General features: G+C 35.9%; 3 protein-coding genes across 3 annotated transcripts; 1 reads left to right on the top strand and 2 right to left on the bottom strand.

Annotated features, from left to right (window-relative positions):
• Positions 1 to 1,768: 1,768 nt before the first annotated feature.
• LOC137711713 (late embryogenesis abundant protein At1g64065-like) lies at positions 1,769 to 2,740 on the bottom strand. Its single transcript, XM_068450973.2, has one exon. It carries the CDS (start codon positions 2,619 to 2,621, stop codon positions 1,989 to 1,991), a length of 633 nt encoding a protein of 210 aa, XP_068307074.2. The 5' UTR covers positions 2,622 to 2,740; the 3' UTR covers positions 1,769 to 1,988.
• Positions 2,741 to 14,725: 11,985 nt separating this feature from the next.
• Positions 14,726 to 15,613, bottom strand: LOC137709789 (late embryogenesis abundant protein At1g64065-like). The gene has a single exon (XM_068448772.2). The coding sequence runs from the start codon at positions 15,560 to 15,562 to the stop codon at positions 14,930 to 14,932; it is 633 nt and encodes a 210-aa protein (XP_068304873.2). The 5' UTR covers positions 15,563 to 15,613; the 3' UTR covers positions 14,726 to 14,929.
• A 1,001-nt stretch (positions 15,614 to 16,614) lies between these two features.
• Positions 16,615 to 17,477, top strand: LOC137709884 (uncharacterized). The gene has a single exon (XM_068448864.2). The coding sequence runs from the start codon at positions 16,709 to 16,711 to the stop codon at positions 17,297 to 17,299; it is 591 nt and encodes a 196-aa protein (XP_068304965.2). The 5' UTR covers positions 16,615 to 16,708; the 3' UTR covers positions 17,300 to 17,477.
• The last annotated feature ends 2,434 nt before the right edge of the window (positions 17,478 to 19,911 follow it).

Raw genomic sequence — 19,911 nt, 5'->3', positions numbered from 1 at the left:
GAAGAAGTGGTTGTAACTTTGAAAAAGACGAAGCATAGAAAAACAGTGGGCCCAGATGATATACCGATCGAAGTGTGGAAAGTCTTGGAAGAGACGGGTATATCATGGCTCACAGACCTTTTCAATAGGATTTTGAAAACGAAGAAGATGCCAAATGAGTGGCGAAAGAGCACTTTGGTGCCTATCTACAAGAATAAGGGCGACGTACAAAATTGCATGAACTATAGGGGTATTAAGCTAATGAGTCATACAATGAAGCTCTGGGAGAGAGTCATTGAGCATAGATTGAGGCAAGAGACACGGGTTTTGGACAACCAATTCGGGTTCATGCCAAGGCGCTCAACCATGGAGGCAATCCATCTCTTACGAAGATTGATGGAAAGATATAGAGATAGGAAAAAGCATTTACACATGGCCTTTATAGATTTGGAAAAAGTGTATGATAAGGTCCCAAGAGACATTCTTTGGAGGATTTTAGAGAAGAAAGGAGTACGGGTAGCATATATCCAAGCTATAAAGGATATGTATGATGGAGCAAAGACTGTCGTAAGAACTCATGAAGGACAAACCGAAAGCTTCCCCATAACTGTAAGGTTAGATCAAGGCTCATCCTTAAGTCCTTACATTTTTGCATTGGTAATGGATAAGTTAACGGGACATATTCAAGATGATATCCCTTGGTGTATGCTTTTCGCAGACGATATAGTGTTGATAGATGAAACTCAGGAAGGGGTAAATGCGAAGCTTAACCTTTGGAGAAAAGTGTTGGAATCTAAAGGTCTTTGCCTAAGCCGATCAAAGACAGAATATATGGGGTACAAGTTTAGTGCAAATGGAGGCCAAAATGATTTAGGGGTGAGGATCGGAGATCAGGAAGTGCCAAAGATCGACCACTTTCGCTACCTAGGATCTATCTTGCAAAAGAATGGAGAATTAGATAGAGACCTCAACCATAGAATACAAGCTAGATGGATGAAGTGGAAGAGTGCATCCGGCGTGTTGTGTGACCGCCGTATGCCACTGAAGCTTAAGGGAAAACTTTATAGGACGACAATAAGGCCGGCGATGCTGTATGGCACAAAATGTTCGGCGGTGAAGCATCAAAACGTACATAAAATGGGTGTAGCGGAGATGAGGATGCCTTTTTGGATGTGTGGGTGCACGAGAAAGGATAAGATTAGAAATGAGGATATCCGAGGTAAAGTAGGAGTAGCCGAAATTGAAGGAAAGATGAGAGAAAATCGGTTACGGTGGTTTGGACATGTGCAAAGTAGGCTTACTGATGCTCTGGTTAGAAGATGCGACTAAGAGACAGAGGTCCAGGGCCGAAGGGGTAGAGGAAGACCTAGGAAAACTTTGGAAGAGACTCTAAGAAAAGACTTAGAGTACTTGGATCTAACGGAGGACATGACATAGAATTGAGCGCAATGGCGTTCTAGGATTCATATAGCCTACCCCACTTAATGGGAAAAGACTTTGTTGTTGTTGTTGTGAAATTATAATTGTACTTCATAATTAAAGTCCTAGTCGATCGGAAATAGTTTGGTAAAAATCACGGGCGGAGCTAATGCATGCCTAGTGAGTGCAGGCTGTGCAGCTGCGCTCACTTGGAAAAATAGTGCAGGGTTTGTCCGATTAATTTTGGAGTGGCAAATTATAGAACCCGAGCGTAGTAAAACCTCCACTTAGAAAAGTAGTGGAGGCTTTGTCCCAATTGGAATTTCATAATTTAACTATATTTAGTTTATTTTTTTACGCTCCATATGAGTAATTAAAATTTTGGCTCTGTTACTGATAAAATTCAGCCTTAGTAAAACAAATGACAACATCAAGTGATTCAAAAATCAAAAGTAGCATTATGAACAACAAATATACGTATGTAGGAAATATAAAGATCAACGAATTAAAAAATCCAATAACTAGTCTTGATCACTCCCAAAGATGTAGAGTACTAGTACTAACTCTAATGCCAAGTAGCTAATCTGTTTTCACTTGCATTGCAAACTTTTGAGTGTCTTGGTTGACAGATCAAATGCAATGGTGCAGTCCATGGTGGAAGACTTCTTCTTCTTCATTATAAGCATCAGTTCAACCTTTCCAGTCACCTTAGCCGCACTGTTGAGAGTCAACATCCCGCTGCTCAATTCACTGCCAAGATTGGTACCGCTTAATGCACTCGAACTCAAGCTCACCTCGACATTCATTTTTTTAGTGGAAAGCATTCCAGCCTTGCTCTTTGGAATAACTACTTGACCAACAGCCGCGCCTTGGTACAAAAACGTGACAGTGCTTGCATCGAACTTGTAAGGACCCCAGTTTGTGTTTTTCACCTTGATTTGTGTTGTGAATTTTGTGTCGAATGAAGGTGATGCTGGGACGGAGTTGAGTTCTTGGATGTTGATGTTGCCTAGCTTGACCTTAGGGGTCTTAACTTTCATGACAGTGAGACTGATCACAGTTATGACAATGATCTGAAACACAATGAAAACACCGACATAAATGGCCAACTTGATTCTCCTCTTGCGTTTGAGCTCATCGGCTGATTGCAAAGACTCTGCATCACTTCTCTGGTAACCATTTTCCGGTGCCAAGGGATAGGCCTGGTTGGTTTTCTCAGCCATGTTTCTTTTGTTTTCTGGTATGAAATGGGGAGGAAACTTTCCCTGCTTTTGTTTCGTGGGTTCGGTTTTCTTGGATTAAACTTGATAGTGGAGGGAGTTGTTTGTGGAAATATTGGAAGAGTAGCCTGCTATATATGCTGTTTGAAGTTTGGCCTATTTTCAATGAGTTAAGAGAGGGAATGTATTTCCAAGAAATCGCGAGTTGGGGTAGGAATTTTATTGCTGACGCCAAACGCGTCCAAAGCCAACTGTGAAAGAATACTTTTGACTTCTAGATGATGGATGAGTTTTGAGATAACTTTTAGCATCTTAATCATCAACAGAAGCTTCGATTCTATCCGTTGGCATACACATCTCCCAAATGGCAGGTGAGATTGTGAACCATTACTATATAATAATCACCCTTCACAAATCATATTGTTTATAGTATTATCAAAATTTATATTTTCTTAATTTGACTGAATCTGTTGTCCAATAAGGTTTGCTCTTCAATTATTGCTTGTGAACCATCACAAGCAAGAAGTTCAATACTCTTGAAGACTGAAAGTTTCGGTCCTTTAGAGCAAAAGGATTTATATAAATTATGAAGCTCATAGATGTAAATACAAAGTTGTTACTACTACAAAAAACACTTTGCACGACGAAATAAGATTTGTTGTGCAAAGTATGAATTCGTCGCTCAAAACCTTGCACAACGAAATTTTTGTCGCTAATGGTTCGTCACGCAAAGCTTGTGAAGATAAGGTTGCGTGATCAAAATTAATCTTCGTCGCGCAAAGTTTTTTTTTTTTTGTTTTTTGTATTTTATTTAATTAAATTAATTTAATATTTTGCATGACGAAAATTGTTTTATTATTTCTCTTATTTTAATTTAATTATAGTAATTGTTTGCATGACGAAATATTTGGTAGCGCAAGATTTTTCGAGTTTTTACCCTTTTTTTTTATGTAATTTGACTTTATTTTTCAATTGCTTTAATTTAAATTGGCACATTCAAAATAAAATTACATATGAAAAATATTGATCAAATTATTCATAATATATGTTATATTTAAAATGTACATATAAATTAATGAAGTACAATAATAAAATCCTAACACAAGTATATTGTAGTGGTGGTGGCAGGGGATATGGTCTGATAGCGTCCTAATTCTTAACTTTCTCCGTCAAAATCCCGACGATTCCCTACGAGAAAAAAATGGTCAAATAACCAAGAAAATAACACAAAATAATACCAAAAAGTTGGCATAATCTCCCCTAAAATTGGCATACCCCAAACTCCCCCCTCACCCTATACCCGACCCCAAACCCCACCTTAAATCCAAAATTAGCTCCAAAAACACATTAATGAAAAAAAAAATTAAATTTTAGGGAGAAAATACCTTTTGGCAAGATTGAGAGTGAATGAGAGATAGGGAGGAGGAGAGAGTGTGAGACAGTGAAAGGAGATAGTGAAAGAGAGGAGGGAGTAAGTGAGAGAGAGATGGAGAGAGAGAGAGAGAGAGACAGAGAGAGAGAGAGAGAGAGAGGAGAGATTGAGTGTGAGTGAGACGAGTGAGTGTGAGAGAGAGGGTCGGATTTGGGGAGAGGGAAAGAGAAAGTAAAGGTAAGAGAATAGAGCGAGACATTGAGAAATTTGTGAAGTTATTTTGGTTTTAAAAACTGTATCACTTTGTGTGACGAATAATACGATTTTGTGCGACGAAAGATTGATCACATAAAGTCTTAAAAAAATTCCCGCATCCCATTTTTGGCGCCCACCCAAATTTTTAGGATTTTGTGCGATGAAAAGATTGGTTGCGTAAAGTTTTACGTGATGGAAGATTATTGGTCGTGCAAAGTTTTAATCATCAATTTGATTCTATCCGTGGCATACACCACATCTCCCAAATGGCAGGTGAGATTGTGAACCATTACTCTATAATAATAACCCTTCACTAATCAAATTGTTTATAGTATTATCAAAATTTATATTTAGGTAATTTAGCCAAAGGTTAATAAAAACTTTACTATTAAGCCATATATCAATGACATATTTTTGTTTTGAACTTAATCAATGATTTATTTTTATTAATTAGGCATAGGTCAATGATGAATGCCACATAAGCTTTAAGTCGTTATAAATAGTTAGAATTTGACTATTCTGTCATTTACTATCTCTTTCTCTCTCTCTAAATGTTATATGGGCTTAAGCTATTATAAATATGGATTTAGATCATCTCCAGATCAATTTTTGGAGATCCTTCGAGCCAATGGATCAAACCCAACAGCCAAAATCTCTTATCCTTCCTCTTTTTCCCTCAACTCTTCTCTTTTTCCCTCACTTCGAAGCTCTCAACCTCGAACCACCAACTCCTCAAATTCCAAATTAAATTCAACCCCACCTCAAAATCAACCCCAACACTGCCACAACCCATAAACACCAATTGCGAGTCCCTCACCTTACCCTCTCCAAAATCAGCCCCATCACCACCACATCCCTCAGTTGCAAGTCCCTTGACCTTAAAATCTCAGCCGATGTTAATGAAACAACAAAGAGAGGGGTCGTGCAAACCAATGTCTTTTGGTTATAGAGATCTTTTTCATAACTATGGAATAATTAGAGTGAGATAAATCTCAAATATGAACAAGAAGAAAGAGATGACAAATAAATCTAAAACAGTAAGGGATAGTGAAAAAATAAATCTGACTTAGAGCACAGATGACCTACAATTGAATTTGGAGTTTTTTTTTAACAATGATGGGGTGTGGGGGTGCGAGGGAGAAATAGGAGTTGAGGGGGAAAAGAGGCGGGGGAGGAGGATTTGGCTGTTGGATTTCTATTCCTATGGAACTGATCTTGAGAGGATTTGAATCCAATAAATAGTTAGAATATGTATATTCTATCGCTCTCTCTCACCCTACGTTTACATAAAGGAGTCTACTCAAGTAAAAAGAAAAAAAAAAGGAACCAGGAAACGAACATTGCATTGTAGTGTTCTAATGCAAATGTAAAAAACAGAACCAGGAAACAAAGACTGCATTACAATGTATGTATATAAATGTAAAAAACAGAGCTAGGAAACAGACATTGCATTACAATGTCTAAAACTAAATGTAAAATCATGAGTCGCATGAGGTGTGAAGTGTAGAAGACGTGTGAGTGATGGAAAAAATAGAACCAGGAAATGGACATTGCATTGCAGTGTCTGAATCCAAATGTACAAAGGAACATGTAAGAGACGTGTGAGCAAGGTTCTAAAAGGCACTAGATGCTAGTAGGGCGGCGAGCTAGGGCCTAGCGCCTAGGCGGAGTAGGCGGATTTAAGTAAATCTATTGTATTTCGTGTAAATAAGTGTTTGTTTATACTTAATATATATATATAATTGCATCATAAATTAGAAAATAGAATGACATATATATTATGAAGTATTGGAACATAATGAAAACATAGGGAGCAAACATATAATGTGTGTTTATTTAAGTGTTCAATAAGTCTCTTACAATTTATTGGAAACAATAAAATGCAAAAGGAAAGTTATCTATTTTTTATCTAAGTGAGTTGCAACCTAGGCAGGTGTCTAGGCGGGTCTGGGCGGGCTAAGTGGGTGCCTAGGCGGTGTAGGCACCCTTTCTTAATTTTCAAACGCTTAGGCATTAATCGGGGCAGTGACCAGCTGCCTAGCACCACCACCTAGGCGGGGGTTTTTAGAACTCTGTGTGTGAGTGATGGAAAAAACTAAACCAATAAATGGACACTGCAACTCAGTGTCTAAATCCAAATGTAAAAAACAGAATCAAGAAACAGACACTGCATTGAGTCAAATTTAAATGCATTTAAGTATCACAATACATGATCGACCTATTTATAATTAACATAATTATTGTTGATCTATTGTTAATATTGTAATTTTTTATTGATTTTTCACAAAATCACCCTCTATATTTTCTTAATTTGACTGATTCTGTTGTCCAATAAGGTTTCCTCTTCAATTATTGCTTGTGAACCATCATAAGCAAGAATTTCAAAACTCTTGAAGACTGAAAGTTTCGGTCCTTTAGAGCAGAGGGATTAATATAAATTATGAAGCTAATAGATGCGAATACAAAGATGTAAACTTACAAGCCACAATTTAAAAATCTATCGAAGTTGCAAGTGGTGGACTGTCATTGTGGATACGGATTTCCTCTTCAACTTATTATCTCTTGGGTTCAAACTCCCCATCCTCATAGTTTAGATGAATTTAATGTAGATTATCCTATTGTTTGTCAAAAAATTTAAAAAATAAATAAAAATAATCCATGTGCGTTTAAGGTAGGGAATATAACCACACAACTAGGGCCGTAAATTAGCTTGAAATAGTTTGAGCTTGGCCAGGTTCGGCTCGTGTTTGGTTCGTTGAAGTTCGGTTCATGAAGGAACGGAGAAAAGTTGAAAATCAAAGTATAAAAGGAACAAATGGAATATAAAGCAAAAACAAAGAACTACAGCTACCAAGAAGGCTACATGAACTAAAGAGTCTACATCGTAACTGAGTTGTTCATAATAAAATACAAACAATCCTATATATAGCAAGAAATCCTAAACTTAATGGGCAAGAATCCTAATCCATGTCCTCCAAGTAAACTAATAAAAACCATAGTAAATTAATTTTCCAACACCCTTGTCAAACCATGGTGGTAACAACGTGAACTTTCCAAGAAGGAAACCAATGGCCAAGCAGATGCAGATTCCAATTCCAATGCAACCAACGCCAACCGATAGCAACCAATTATGGGAGAATCTAATCAATTTGTTTTGGGTTCTCTACTCGTTGGTTTTGGATTTGTAATTTGTGAGATTTGGATTGTGAGAGTTTAAACATTCTTTTGTATCACCGTTTATTTAGTGAAATTCATCGCCATTCTTCGTCCATGGATGTAGGCTTTTATGCCGAACCACGTTAATATCTTGTGTTGCTATTTTGAGATTGTTTGTTTTAGCATTCGTCTATGACGTTCATATTTAGTATTTTGTTAGAATTCGCTTCCACTTGCGCATAAAAGTACAACACACAAGAGGCACGGCCTCCTGACTAACCACTGTATGATGATTTGGTTTCTTTGTATTTATTTTACAGTCAGAGTTTCTTTAAGGAAATTAAAATAAATCAACAGCACTCATACCTAGCTGAACCAATCTTCGTGACCCGGGATTGGGTCAAAATTTTAGAAGCCCATGATCATGTCAATTTCAGCCAAGGGATACGTTTCCCCAACCATGTTTTTGTTTTAAATTTGTGTTGATGAATACTTTGAATATGACTACTATGATTGCTTGGAGAATATTTAAGGATACTAATTCAAATAAGGCACTATTTGGTGGGTAAAGAACTAACCAAAGTTGTGACTATTAGTTGCACATACGATAAGTAAACAATTTTAGAGGCTAAACATCGGTATTTGCAAAATATGGCAAAGGAGTTTAAAATCTCTTGTGGTGAATAACTAGTCGAGTATTAGCTGTACATGTGGTATTTAGACCTCTTATCACAAGCCTCTGATTCTGTCACCAGAATTACACATAATTGAATGTGTATATTACTAAGGGGCCAATCTCGAAAAATGTTATAGGACCCAATCTCATTTTTAAGATCAAAATTTGATTGGTGATTATTTAAACCACTAAAACTAATTAAAATTTGTTTGTATGTTTATTTTATAGCATGACAAACTTTCTCAAAAACCCCAAAGAAAACAAGCTAACTGGCCCAAACTTTCAAATTGGCTCCGCAATCTTCGCTATGTCTTAACTGTTGAGAAGTTAGCATTCCATATGGATCTGGACCCTCCTACTAAGAAGTTATCTGATAACGCCACTCAACAGAAAAGGCGTGAAAGAAAGACTTTGTTGGAGGCTAATGAGACATCGCATTGCTATATGCTAGCAAACTTGAGTCTCGAACTTCGAAGATAGATTGACAAATGAAAGCTGCCAAAGTTATCATCGATCAACTTGGGAAGTTGTTCGGAGAAGATATCCGCACGGCCTGCTTTGATGTTGTTAGGGAGTTCATATGAGCTCGTTGTGTTGAAGGAGGTGATATACAAGCTCATGGAATCAAGATGTTCCATTTGATCGATGACATAAAGAGGCTTGGGGTTGATCTTCATCCTGGTCTTCAGCATAACATCATACTGCAATCTGTACCGGACTCATTCAGCCGGTTCTTTTAAACTACCATACGAATGACATCTCGTGTACGACACAAGAACTGGTCCAGATGATGTCCATCGCTTGCAAAGATATCAAGAGAGATAAAGGGAGCAAAGAGTTGCTCGCCATGGGAGAATCGTCTAAATCAAAGCCCAAAAAGAAAGCTAAAGGCAGTACTTAAAAGTTGAAAGCCAAAGGCACAAGCCAAGGCTAGGATCTTAGGTTCGATTCTCGTTAAAGACAAATTAATGTTTGTATTAATTAATCAATGTGATATACTTGAAGTGTTTGAGAAGTGGGAGCTTGGGTGATGCACATTGTTTGTATCATGCCATTAAATTCATCGAGTGGATTCAAAATGTTTGACATAGTGAGAGTGCAACTTGAAAGTATTTTAGAAGTGTCAAGTAAAGTTGTAAGGAGACTACAGAATTCAAAAGTTTAATTTGAAGCTCTAATCCAATCAAGAGTATCAAGATTCCCTTAACTGCGGATTTGATGGGGCAATAACTCAAGCCATAAGACCTTATAGGTTTCATGGAGTAATTCTGATCAGCTTCTAATTCATATCCAAGAGAGATATGAGCAAAAACATTCTTAGAGGCGATAATCGAAAAAAACGTAGTGGACACCTTTACTCAATGAGTGATTAATGCATATAACTGGGACGAAATTCGTAATAGTACGAATTGTCATGCGCTCAACTACCTTTTATGCAAGTGGGAGATTATTGGAGTATGCCCGAAAAGCAATTGATGTGGCAACACGTAATTGGTTATTCAAGGCAACCCAATGCCGAGTCATCAACGACAAAAGGCAAGTGAGAACATCCGCCGAGCATGGGACCTAATAGTAGATTAGGAAGCTTCATTATTGATTAGAATAAGTCCAAGGAATAACTTAAGTAGTAGGGACTAGATGTAAAGATGTTCCAATCCTAATATACGTAGCCTATGGATCTTAAGTCTAAAATTATCTTCCTAGCCATTGGATGATGAAAGGCCTATCGAACATCAAAATAAAAAAATAAAAAAATAAAAAAATAAAAAAATAAAAAAAACCCTTGCGCAATGAAACACACATCGTCACGCAAAGTCACTTTGCGCGACGAAACTTTAAACTTCGTCCCGCAAAGTCTTTACAAAAATAAAAAAAATTTATTTTTTTAAATCTTTGTGCGACGAAACCAAATGCTTCGTCACCTAAACCCAACTTATTTTCATTTTTATTTATTTTTATATTATAAATTTTAAAATATAGTTATTTTCATAAGGTTTTATTATTTTGTAAAAACTTTTGCACGATGAATATCAATATTTCATCGCCTAAACCTTTTTTTTATTATTTTCTTTGCGCGATGAATACACATTTGATCACCTAAACCTTATTTATTTTAATTTATTTATATTTTAAATTGTAAATAAAATTATTTTCTTTTTATTATTTTTTAAAAACTTTGCGTGATGAATACTAATATTTCATCACATAAACCCTGTTTATTTAATTTTATATTTTAAATTGTCTAATAAAATTTATTTCTATAAATTTTGTGCAACGAACCAATATTTTGTCGCGCAAAATCGTTAAGGTGCCGAAAATGGGATGCGGGAAATTTGATTTTGAATTTTTTTTTAAAAAAGCTTTGCACGATCAATGTTTCGTCGCGCAAAACCCTAAAAATTTGGGTGGGGGCCAAAAATGGGGTGCGAGAATTTTTTTTAAGACTTTGCGCGACCATTTTTTCATCATATAAAATCATATCCTTCGTCGTGCAAAATGCTATGGTTTTTAAAACCAAAATAACTCCTCCACAGTTTTCTCAACGTATCTCTCTAGTTTTCTTACCTCTCCTCTCTTTCCCTCTCCCCAAATCTGACCCCCTCACTCACACTCAATATTTTCTCTCTCTCTCACTCACTCTCTCACTATCACTTCTCACTCTCTACTCTCTCTCCCTATCTCTCACTCACTCTCAATCTTGCCAAAAGGTATTCTCTCTAAATTTTAACTTATTTTACATTAATATATGATTTTGGAGTTAATTTTGGGTTTGGGTAGGGTTTGGGGTCGGGTATAGGGTGAGGGGTGGAGTTTGGGGTCGGATTTGGGGTATGCCGATTTTAGGGACGTTATGCCCATTTTTTTGTATTATTTTATGTTGTTACTTTTTTATTATTTGACCATTTTTTTTTTGTAGGGAATCTGTCGGGACTTTGACGGTGAAAGTTGAGGATTATGATGCTATCGGACCATTTCCCTTGCCACCACCACCACAATAGACTTGTATTAGGATTTTATTATTGTAATTTGTTAATTTATACGTATATTATGGATAATTTGATCACATTTTTCATATGTAATTTTATTTTGAATATGTCAATTTAAATTAAAGTAATTAAAAATAAAAAAAAAGCCATACAATTAAATTAAATTAAAAAGTAAAAATTCAAAAAATTTTGCGCTACCAAATATTTCGTCACAATTACTATAATTAAATTAAATAATAGAAATAATAATAAAAAAAGTCAATTTAATTAAATAAATAAATAAAAACTAAAAACTTTCGTCGCGCAAATTGCGCTACCAAATATTTCGTCGCATAAAATATTAAATTAATTTAATTAAATCAAAAATCAAAAATCAAAAACTTTGCGCAACGAAATATTTCGTCACGCAAAGTACCTTCGCGTTTCGTTGCGCAAACCCTATCTTCACGAGCTTTGCGTGACGAACCATGCGCGACCAAAATTTCATCGCGCAAGGTTTTCAGCGACGAAATCTTACTTTGCGCAACAAATCTTATTTCGTCGCGCAAAGTGTTTTTTGTAGTAGTGTCAACAAAGGCCCATTTGTGTCGTATTCATTAGTAAGTCTCGGACAATGCATGTAGTGACTTAGAATAGGTATAAAGGTGATCGTCTATGAGATCAAGTTCATTGAATATTAACCAACCATAAAAGTGTACGAATGGAAGATTTCATGTTTGTCAATCATTCCACACTTTTGAGTTATGGATGCAACTAGTACTTAGACATGAGGCTTCACTGGTTATCTTGTGTTAATGTATCTAATCTTGGTCTCGCCTCGAAGCTCTGAAACAATAGTGGAGCCCTTTAGTGTGAGGTTCGAGATCATATGTATCAACATAGAGATACGTGAATGCACAAAAAGGAATCTGTCACCTTCTAGGTAATCATGAAGGTTGATATTCTAGTAGCCCATTGACGATCTATCTCTAGAAGCAGTCTTTGGCCAAAGCAACGTACATGAGATACATCATCGTGATCATATTCATGCTTAGCATTTGACAAATGTCACATTTTCTAAAATATATGATCGGAATATAGTAGACAGATGAACCAAATTGCATTGTAACCGTAACTAAGGTTCTAAATATGTGTTATATGAATTCAAACATATTCTAACTAATCTAGGTAGCTGAAACTCATTGCTAAATGTTACTATTCGATTTGTGGATATTCCTATAAGGTTGAATTAGAATGGTTTCTAATTATGTAAAATTGGTGAAGTTTGAATTTAATATGAATTATTTATAGAAATTGTTTTTCATTTTATATTTGATTAATTGGTTTGGACCTTATATTTATTATAAGTTACTTGAACTAAAATAAATAAGGAAGCCTAGTCCGAAAGAAAAGACCGAATTAACAAAATAAATAAAATAATAGCAAATCGGGCTAAAACCCAATAATAGATGGGGTGTGCGGCAAGCCCAAATGATGTGTCTCCTAAGACGTATGGCACACATATATATGATAGTAGATTAAATTGTAATCCTACTGGCTTATGGAATCGTTGAATATATATATGCCTAAAATGTAGTAAGTACAAACAAAATAAAGACAAGAAAAAAGAAAAATAGGGCATCATATTTAAAAGGCTTGTTATATTAACACCTTACATATTGTTGAATGCACCCTATATACTTGATACACCCTACATTTGCTTTTTCAATTAAATTTTTTCTTAATATATCCCCACATACTTTTCCATAATACCCTCACACCCCACAATCTCAAAATACACCTTACATTTCTATATACACACCCCACATTTTCTCCATACACATCCCGATACTCTTCACAATGACTTTTTTTTTCTCTGTGCTATGTACTGTTGATACAAAATCATTCATGTCATACCAGGATTTTCTTACTGCTAGAGAGGTTCAAATAGAGGAAAGTAGAAGCTGCATGTTTGGGGAACCTTACAAAAGTGAAACGGCAGAAGTTTCTATGCGAAAGAAGGCAATGACTATAATCTGAGACCAATGAAGTTTAAATTTCACCATTTATGACGGTGCATTTTGAATAAGGTGAAACTTTCGAAACGTCGATTTCATGTTCTACTCATCAAAATTAATTTTTCTCAATCAACGGGTTTGTAGTTTCATTAGTTAGCCTTTTTGTTCTACAATGGAGAGTGAGAGTGGTTTATAGAGTTGAAGAAGATAAATAATCTTGTGATATACATTTTAAAAGTCATTTGGGGTGCATTTAGTGTTTTTTTAATTTTTTTTAAAAACCTTATATGACACACCTCGATCGAGGTCAGGGCATGTTGGCCATCACGTGGAAGTGACGTAACCATGTGCACAGTGCGGAAGCTAATAAATAATAATAAAAGTACGAATAAATAAAAAACAGCTATACACAAAGTAATAACATACATGTGCAAGCGTAAGTGTGAGAAACAAAGTTCAGAGCACGGAAGACCTAATGCAGTTCGGGCGAAACAACACTAAATAAACACACCCAAAGGTGGTCCTACACTGGTGATAATCTGTCAGATAAGCCGGGAAAATCCTCTGGGGAGCCACCAAAAGCGCTAGCCGAACTAGAACCTGAAGGGGCGCAAAACAGAAAGCGTGAGTTAGCAAAAACAAAGCTTTTCAAAAACCATTTTATAAACAAAGTTCTAACCCCTCGCCGTAAAACCTGTATACTCCCCAGAAAAATAGAATATAAACATATATATAATAACCATGCTCAGAAATATGCCATGCCAAATGCCTCGAAATAAAATGCAAGTACTCAGGTAATGCCAAACAATGCCATGTAATCTGTCAGCCGGAGTCACCTAACGTGACCTATACGGCTGAATCTAGAGCTCAAATCTCCAACTCATTAACTATACCTGCACATGAGTCGGAACCACCTAAAGTGGTCTGTACGACAGGACTGGGTGTATAATAAGTACGCTCAAGTGCTACGATCATGTGAAGACTGGGCGAGTACTTTAGGTGGTTCCGACTCGTGTGCAGGTATAGTTAGTGAGTTGGAGATTTGAGCTCTAGATTCAGCCATACAGGTCACGTTAGGTGACTCCGGCTGACAGATTACATGGCATTGTTTGGCATTACCTGAGTACTTGCATTACCTGAGTACTTGCATTTTATTTCGAGGCATTTGGCATGGCATATTTCTGAGCATGGTTATTATATATATGTTTATATTCTATTTTTCTGGGAAGTATACAGGTTTTATGGCGAGGGGTTAGAACTTTGTTTATAAAATGGTTTTTGAAAAGCTTTGTTTTTGCCCACTCACGCTTTCTGTTTTGCACCCCTCCAGGTTCTAGTTCGGCTAGCGCTTTTGGTGGCTCCCCAGAGGATTTTCTCGGCTTATTTGACAGATTATCACCAGTGTAGGACCACCTTTGGGTGTGTTTATTTAGTGTTGTTTCGCCTGGACTGCATTAGGTCTTCCGTGCTCTGAACTTTGTTTCTCACACTTACGCTTGCACATGTATGTTATTACTTTGTGTATAGCTGGTTTTTATTTATTCGTAGTTTTATTATTATTTATTAGCTTCCGCACTGTGCACATGGTTACGTCACTTCCACGTGACGGCCAGCATGCCCTGATCTCGGTCAGGGTGTGTCATTATAAGGTCAAAACTGTCAATGCACAGTATATAAGTCATTTAATATTAAATTTTAAAATGGAGTGTATTCAACATTATATGTGGTGCTAATAAAAAAAGCCTATTTGGAAAACAAGTACAGCAATAATATTGTGTTTCTGCAGAAAATACACTAAACTCACAAAGAGTGAAAAAAAAAATGAAAAAATAATAAATCAAGAATTAATGTTGATCTCGCAAGTCTGATCACTTGCACTGCAAACTTTTGAGAGTCTTTGATGACAAATCAAATGCAATGGTACAGTCCATGGTGGAAGATTTTTTCTTCTTCATTACCAACATAAGTTCAACCTTTCCTGTCAACTTAGCCGTGCTGTTGAGAGTCAACACCCCACTGTTCAATTCACTGCCAAGATTGGAACTGCTCAATGCACTTGAACTCAAGCTCACCTCGACGTCAATTTTTTTGGTGGAAAGCATTCCAGCCTTACTCTTTGGAATAGAAACTTGCCCGACAGTCGCACCTTGGAACAAAAACGTGACAATGGCTGTATCAAACCTGTATGGACCAAAATTTGTGTTCTTGACTTTGATTTGGGTTGAGAATTTCGTGTCGAATGAAGGTGTTGCTGAGGCGGAGTTGAGCTCTTGGACGTTGATGTTGCCTAATCTGACTTTCGGGGTCTTAACTTTCATGACAGTGAGACTCATCGCCGTTATGACCATGATCTGAAACACAATGAAAATACCAATGTAAATGGCTAACTTGATTCTCTTCTTACGTTTCAGCTCATCAGCGGATTCCAAAGACTCTGCATCACTTTTTGTGTAACCATTTGCTGGTGCTAAAGGATAAACCTGTTGGTTCTTTTCGGCCATGTTCTTGTGATTGTTTGAGGAGTATGTTTTCAGGGATGAAACTTGGAAGTGAAGGGAGTTTGTGGAAATGACGGAAGAGTCATGCACTATATATAGCGTTTGGAGTTTGGACTATTTTCAATAAGTTGTGTAGTGGGGAATGAGTTTCCTGTAAAGTGAGTTTCAAGGGAAGAATTTGATTGCAGACGCGCCAAACGCGTCCAAAGCCAAAGGTGAACTTACTGTCTTCTAGATGATCGACGACTTTGGCGAAGCATCTAATATACACTTTAGATCATCTTATATTGTTATTTTTTCTTTCAGCTGTCTTGACATCGACATTCAAAATATCAATGGAAGCATCTATTAGTACACTTTAACATTTATAAACTTGGACAAGAAGGATATTAATTTCTAGGGTGATTTTCACTCTCAATTTCTCTTTTTTCCCTTTTTAATTATTTATTTATTTTTCTTTAATTTATTCAATCGTAAGACTAAAAAAAATGTAGAAATACAGTAGCAGGAAAAAAAAATAGATGAGTGCAGAGGAGAAAATTAAGGGCGAAAAACATTTTCCTTTTTTCTATTTCTTGTGGAAAAAGTAGAATGGGTTCTCATATTATAATATTAGACTGCAAGATATTTTCAAACTAATCCAGAAAAAACAAGGCTTAAGAAACTTAAATTAACATTCAAGCTAATATTTTGTTTCACATGTGATTGATATGATTATTATAATAGAAAGCACATGACTCATAATACTAATGTACAGGGAACATTTTAATATAAACTTTGCCTAGAACACAAACAATTGGATCTCTACAAGTCTTACAGAGAAAGGCACCTCATGTGTTATTTTGTATTTTATATCCATTTCTTTGTATGCTATGTGACACAAAAGACTTCTTCCTACATACAGCCGTCTAGATTGATCCAGAATGTCAAAAACCCTACCCTATACGCGCGTTTTGGATACATTATTTGAGCATTTCCTAGAAGCTTGTACCACACAACATTAACCCTCTATATATAACACACTGCTCTTCCATCATTTCCACAAACTCCCTCCACTTCCAAGCTTTCATCCCACAAAAGAAACTAGCAAAAGTAGCGGATAACTAACATTGTCTCCACTTTCATATCAGAAAAGAATAAGAAATTAACATGGCTTGGAAAAGAAATGATGAGGAATCTTTGCAATCCGCTGATGAGGTGAAACGTCAGAAAAGAATCAAGTTGGCCATTTATATTGGTATTTTTATTGTGTTTCAGATCATTGTCATAACCACGATGAGTCTCACTGTCATGAAAGTTAAAACCCCGAAGGTCAAACTAGGCAACATCAATGTCCAAGACCTCAACTCCATCCCGGCAACATCTTCATTCGACACTAAATTCACAACCCAAATCAGAGTCAAGAACACAAATTTTGGTCCATACAAATATGATGCTGGCATTGTCACGTTTTTGTACCAAGGCGCTACTGTCGGGCAAGTTTCTATTCCAAAGAGCAAGGCTGGAATGCTTTCCACCAAAAAAGTTGACGTCGAGGTGAGCTTGAGTTCAAGTGCACTGAGCAGTTCCAATCTTGGCAGTGAATTGAGTAGCGAGGTGTTGATTCTCAACAGTGCGGCTACGTTGACTGGAAAGGTTGAACTTATGTTTATAATGAAGAAGAAGAAGTCTTCCACCATGGACTGCACCATTGCATTTGATTTGTCATCAAAGACGGTCAAAAGTTTGCAATGCAAGTGATCAGACAAACCAAGTAGGGTGGAGTTGAACTGCGTTCTTTCTGTAACATCCTTAGGATTCATATTGCGAGTGAACAAGAATAGTTCTTGATTTATTATTATTTATGCGACATTGAATTTGTATTTGATATAAAAAAAATTTAATTATTTTTTAACCATTTATGCCAGTTTTTCCTTTCTTCCTGTCTCCAATAGATGATTGATATGTATTTAAACTAACCTAAATAATAGATTAATTTAAACCAAATTAAACTCGCAAGCGCACGAATCAATTGTAGAAATATATGCAAATACAAGGTCGATCCCACAGGGATTGCTTCTAATACCAATTCAACCAATTGATTACGTGAAACTTAACTTAACTAGGAAACGACTGATTTACTAATTGATTATGAAAAGTAATTAAAACTTCAACTTAAAATTAAACCAAGAATATGAATAACCAAAAACACACAACGAATGTAGTTTAAAAGAAATTAATGTGATGGAAGCCTAAGATCATGAATCCACCAATAACAATCATATTCCCTTTTCTTCAAGCCGATTACTATCCAATTACCATGCCAATATTTAAGGTTGTTCTTTCTAAGATATGAATTAATCCTTGGTCAACTCGTGTGTCTATACATGATAACTATATCCTATTGGTTAGGCATACAGTTAAACACATAAAAACCCATTAAGCACTGAAGAATAATGTCAGCCAAGTAGGACCAGCTTGATATTGGTTATCCTTACTAGTTTGTCCACTCTTCTTAATTTTAGTTCCAATAAACCTCATTGATATTGGTTATCCTCTCAGATTTATCTAAATATCTAGAAACAAGTTCACAATGATGGCCAGTCACAAGAACATTCGAAACTAGAATAGATTAAGTACAAAGATTAAGAACTAAACATGGCATGTAATCGAACAATAATCAACAAAATACTTCGGGAATAATCATGTCATGACCTTCACTTTGGATGAATTTTCTTGTGTATTGTTCCTCCTTTTAGATAGCCTATGGCCCTCTATTTATTCAATAAAATTCTAAAAAGTCTAATAAAAACTATCCTAAAAGAAAGCAAACTCCTAAATAATTAACGACACAAACTAGGAAAGAGTCCTTCTTGACTTGGGAAACACGGCATCTGATTTACATGCCAGATTTGGAGTCGATTTCCCTTCTGGAAAATTCTGTAAAAATATGAGCAACGTAACTTTATCTGTTATCTTTCTAGGCATATATCACACGTCACTAGGAAAAATCGGGAAAACCTTCAAATCTTCATTCTCCTACAGCTGCGCAATTCTGACGGGAAAACAACTTCTGCGGGATTCATTTGTGAAACTGGAATGAATGGCTCCATGGAAAATTATGAAATTCAGACATAACGATCTTCAGCCTCTTAGCTTCCTTCTCCAATTAGCCTCGCATCAAAACTCCTCCGGAAAGTCGAATTATCACCAAAAACGTCCTAAGTGCACAGATTGGCTGAAACAGAGAAAATGAAAGTAATAATGCTCTTTTATAATCAATTCCTTAACAAAACTTAGGGATAATTAATATAAAAATATGATAATTAATGCACCTATCAAATACCCCCAAACTAAGCTTTTGCTAGTCCTTGAGCAAAACAAAAAATAAAAGACAACAAGAAAACAATAGACCTTCCATAAATTAGCCTCAAAGCAATCAATAGATGGTCACCAAACTTAAGAGAATTAAATATTTTTCAAAATAGAACTAACCAAACCTTACACGACATTCTCAAGTGTAATGAGTGAAATAACCAATATCAATACAACTTACTCAACCCGGATAGGTATATGCAAACCAAAGCTTCCACTTCAAATCCTCTACCATGAATATCACTCAGAAAGAAAATCACACATTAAAGGGCAAGGTGTTTCACTCAAATTATGATAAGCAAAATAAAACCCCATAAGCTTGCTCTTCATATCAACTCTCCACTAATGTAAATCAATGCAACACCAAAGATCAAAGATCTTTACAAGAGTTGTAACAATAGGCTAGGGTATGAGTTATCAAAGAAAGGATATGGAAAAAACTAAAGCTTAAGAAATGCCAAGATATCTTCATAATGTAATTCAATTGATCCTCTTTTCAAACTTGGATCTTCTATTATTGGCGTCCAGGACTCATGTCATAAGAATGGAACAATTTCAAACTCTTCTTTTCTAATTCTTTTATTTTTATTTATCTTTTCTTCTCTTTTGTTTTCACAGAAGAATAAAATAAAAATAATACTATACATGGTACCTCGGTACATGCCATTTTTTTATTGTAGAACCCCACCTTTATCTTCATTGACGTCCACTTGATATCTCCTAAGCTATAGGGTATGGCTAATATAGGTTAAATAGGTAAGGATGAATATGCGTAATGAAAGAAAAGGCTAAGTATTTGACTTCAAAAGGGTAACTAGGGATAATATAACATAAAAGGTTGGTTAGAAAAGCTCAAACGATCCAAACATGGCCTTAATCATCTCCCTAGTGTTGCATGACTTAGGATTTCGCCTCGAGAGATATTGAAGCAAGTTCTAGATAAAAATCCTATGGCCCTCTATTTATTCTATAAAATCCTAAAAAGTCTGATAAAAACT

The sequence above is a fragment of the Pyrus communis genome, chromosome 6 (assembly GCF_041283825.1).
Source record: "Pyrus communis isolate YQ-2024b chromosome 6, ASM4128382v1, whole genome shotgun sequence".
NCBI lineage: Eukaryota > Viridiplantae > Streptophyta > Magnoliopsida > Rosales > Rosaceae > Pyrus > Pyrus communis.
This window is presented reverse-complemented; position numbering and strand designations above follow the sequence as displayed.

Coding starts and splice junctions, on each gene's coding strand:
- LOC137711713 (XM_068450973.2), bottom strand. CDS start 2,621: ATGGCTGAGAAAACCAACCAGGCCTATCCCTTGGCACCGGAAAATGGT.
- LOC137709884 (XM_068448864.2), top strand. CDS start 16,709: ATGGCTTGGAAAAGAAATGATGAGGAATCTTTGCAATCCGCTGATGAG.
- LOC137709789 (XM_068448772.2), bottom strand. CDS start 15,562: ATGGCCGAAAAGAACCAACAGGTTTATCCTTTAGCACCAGCAAATGGT.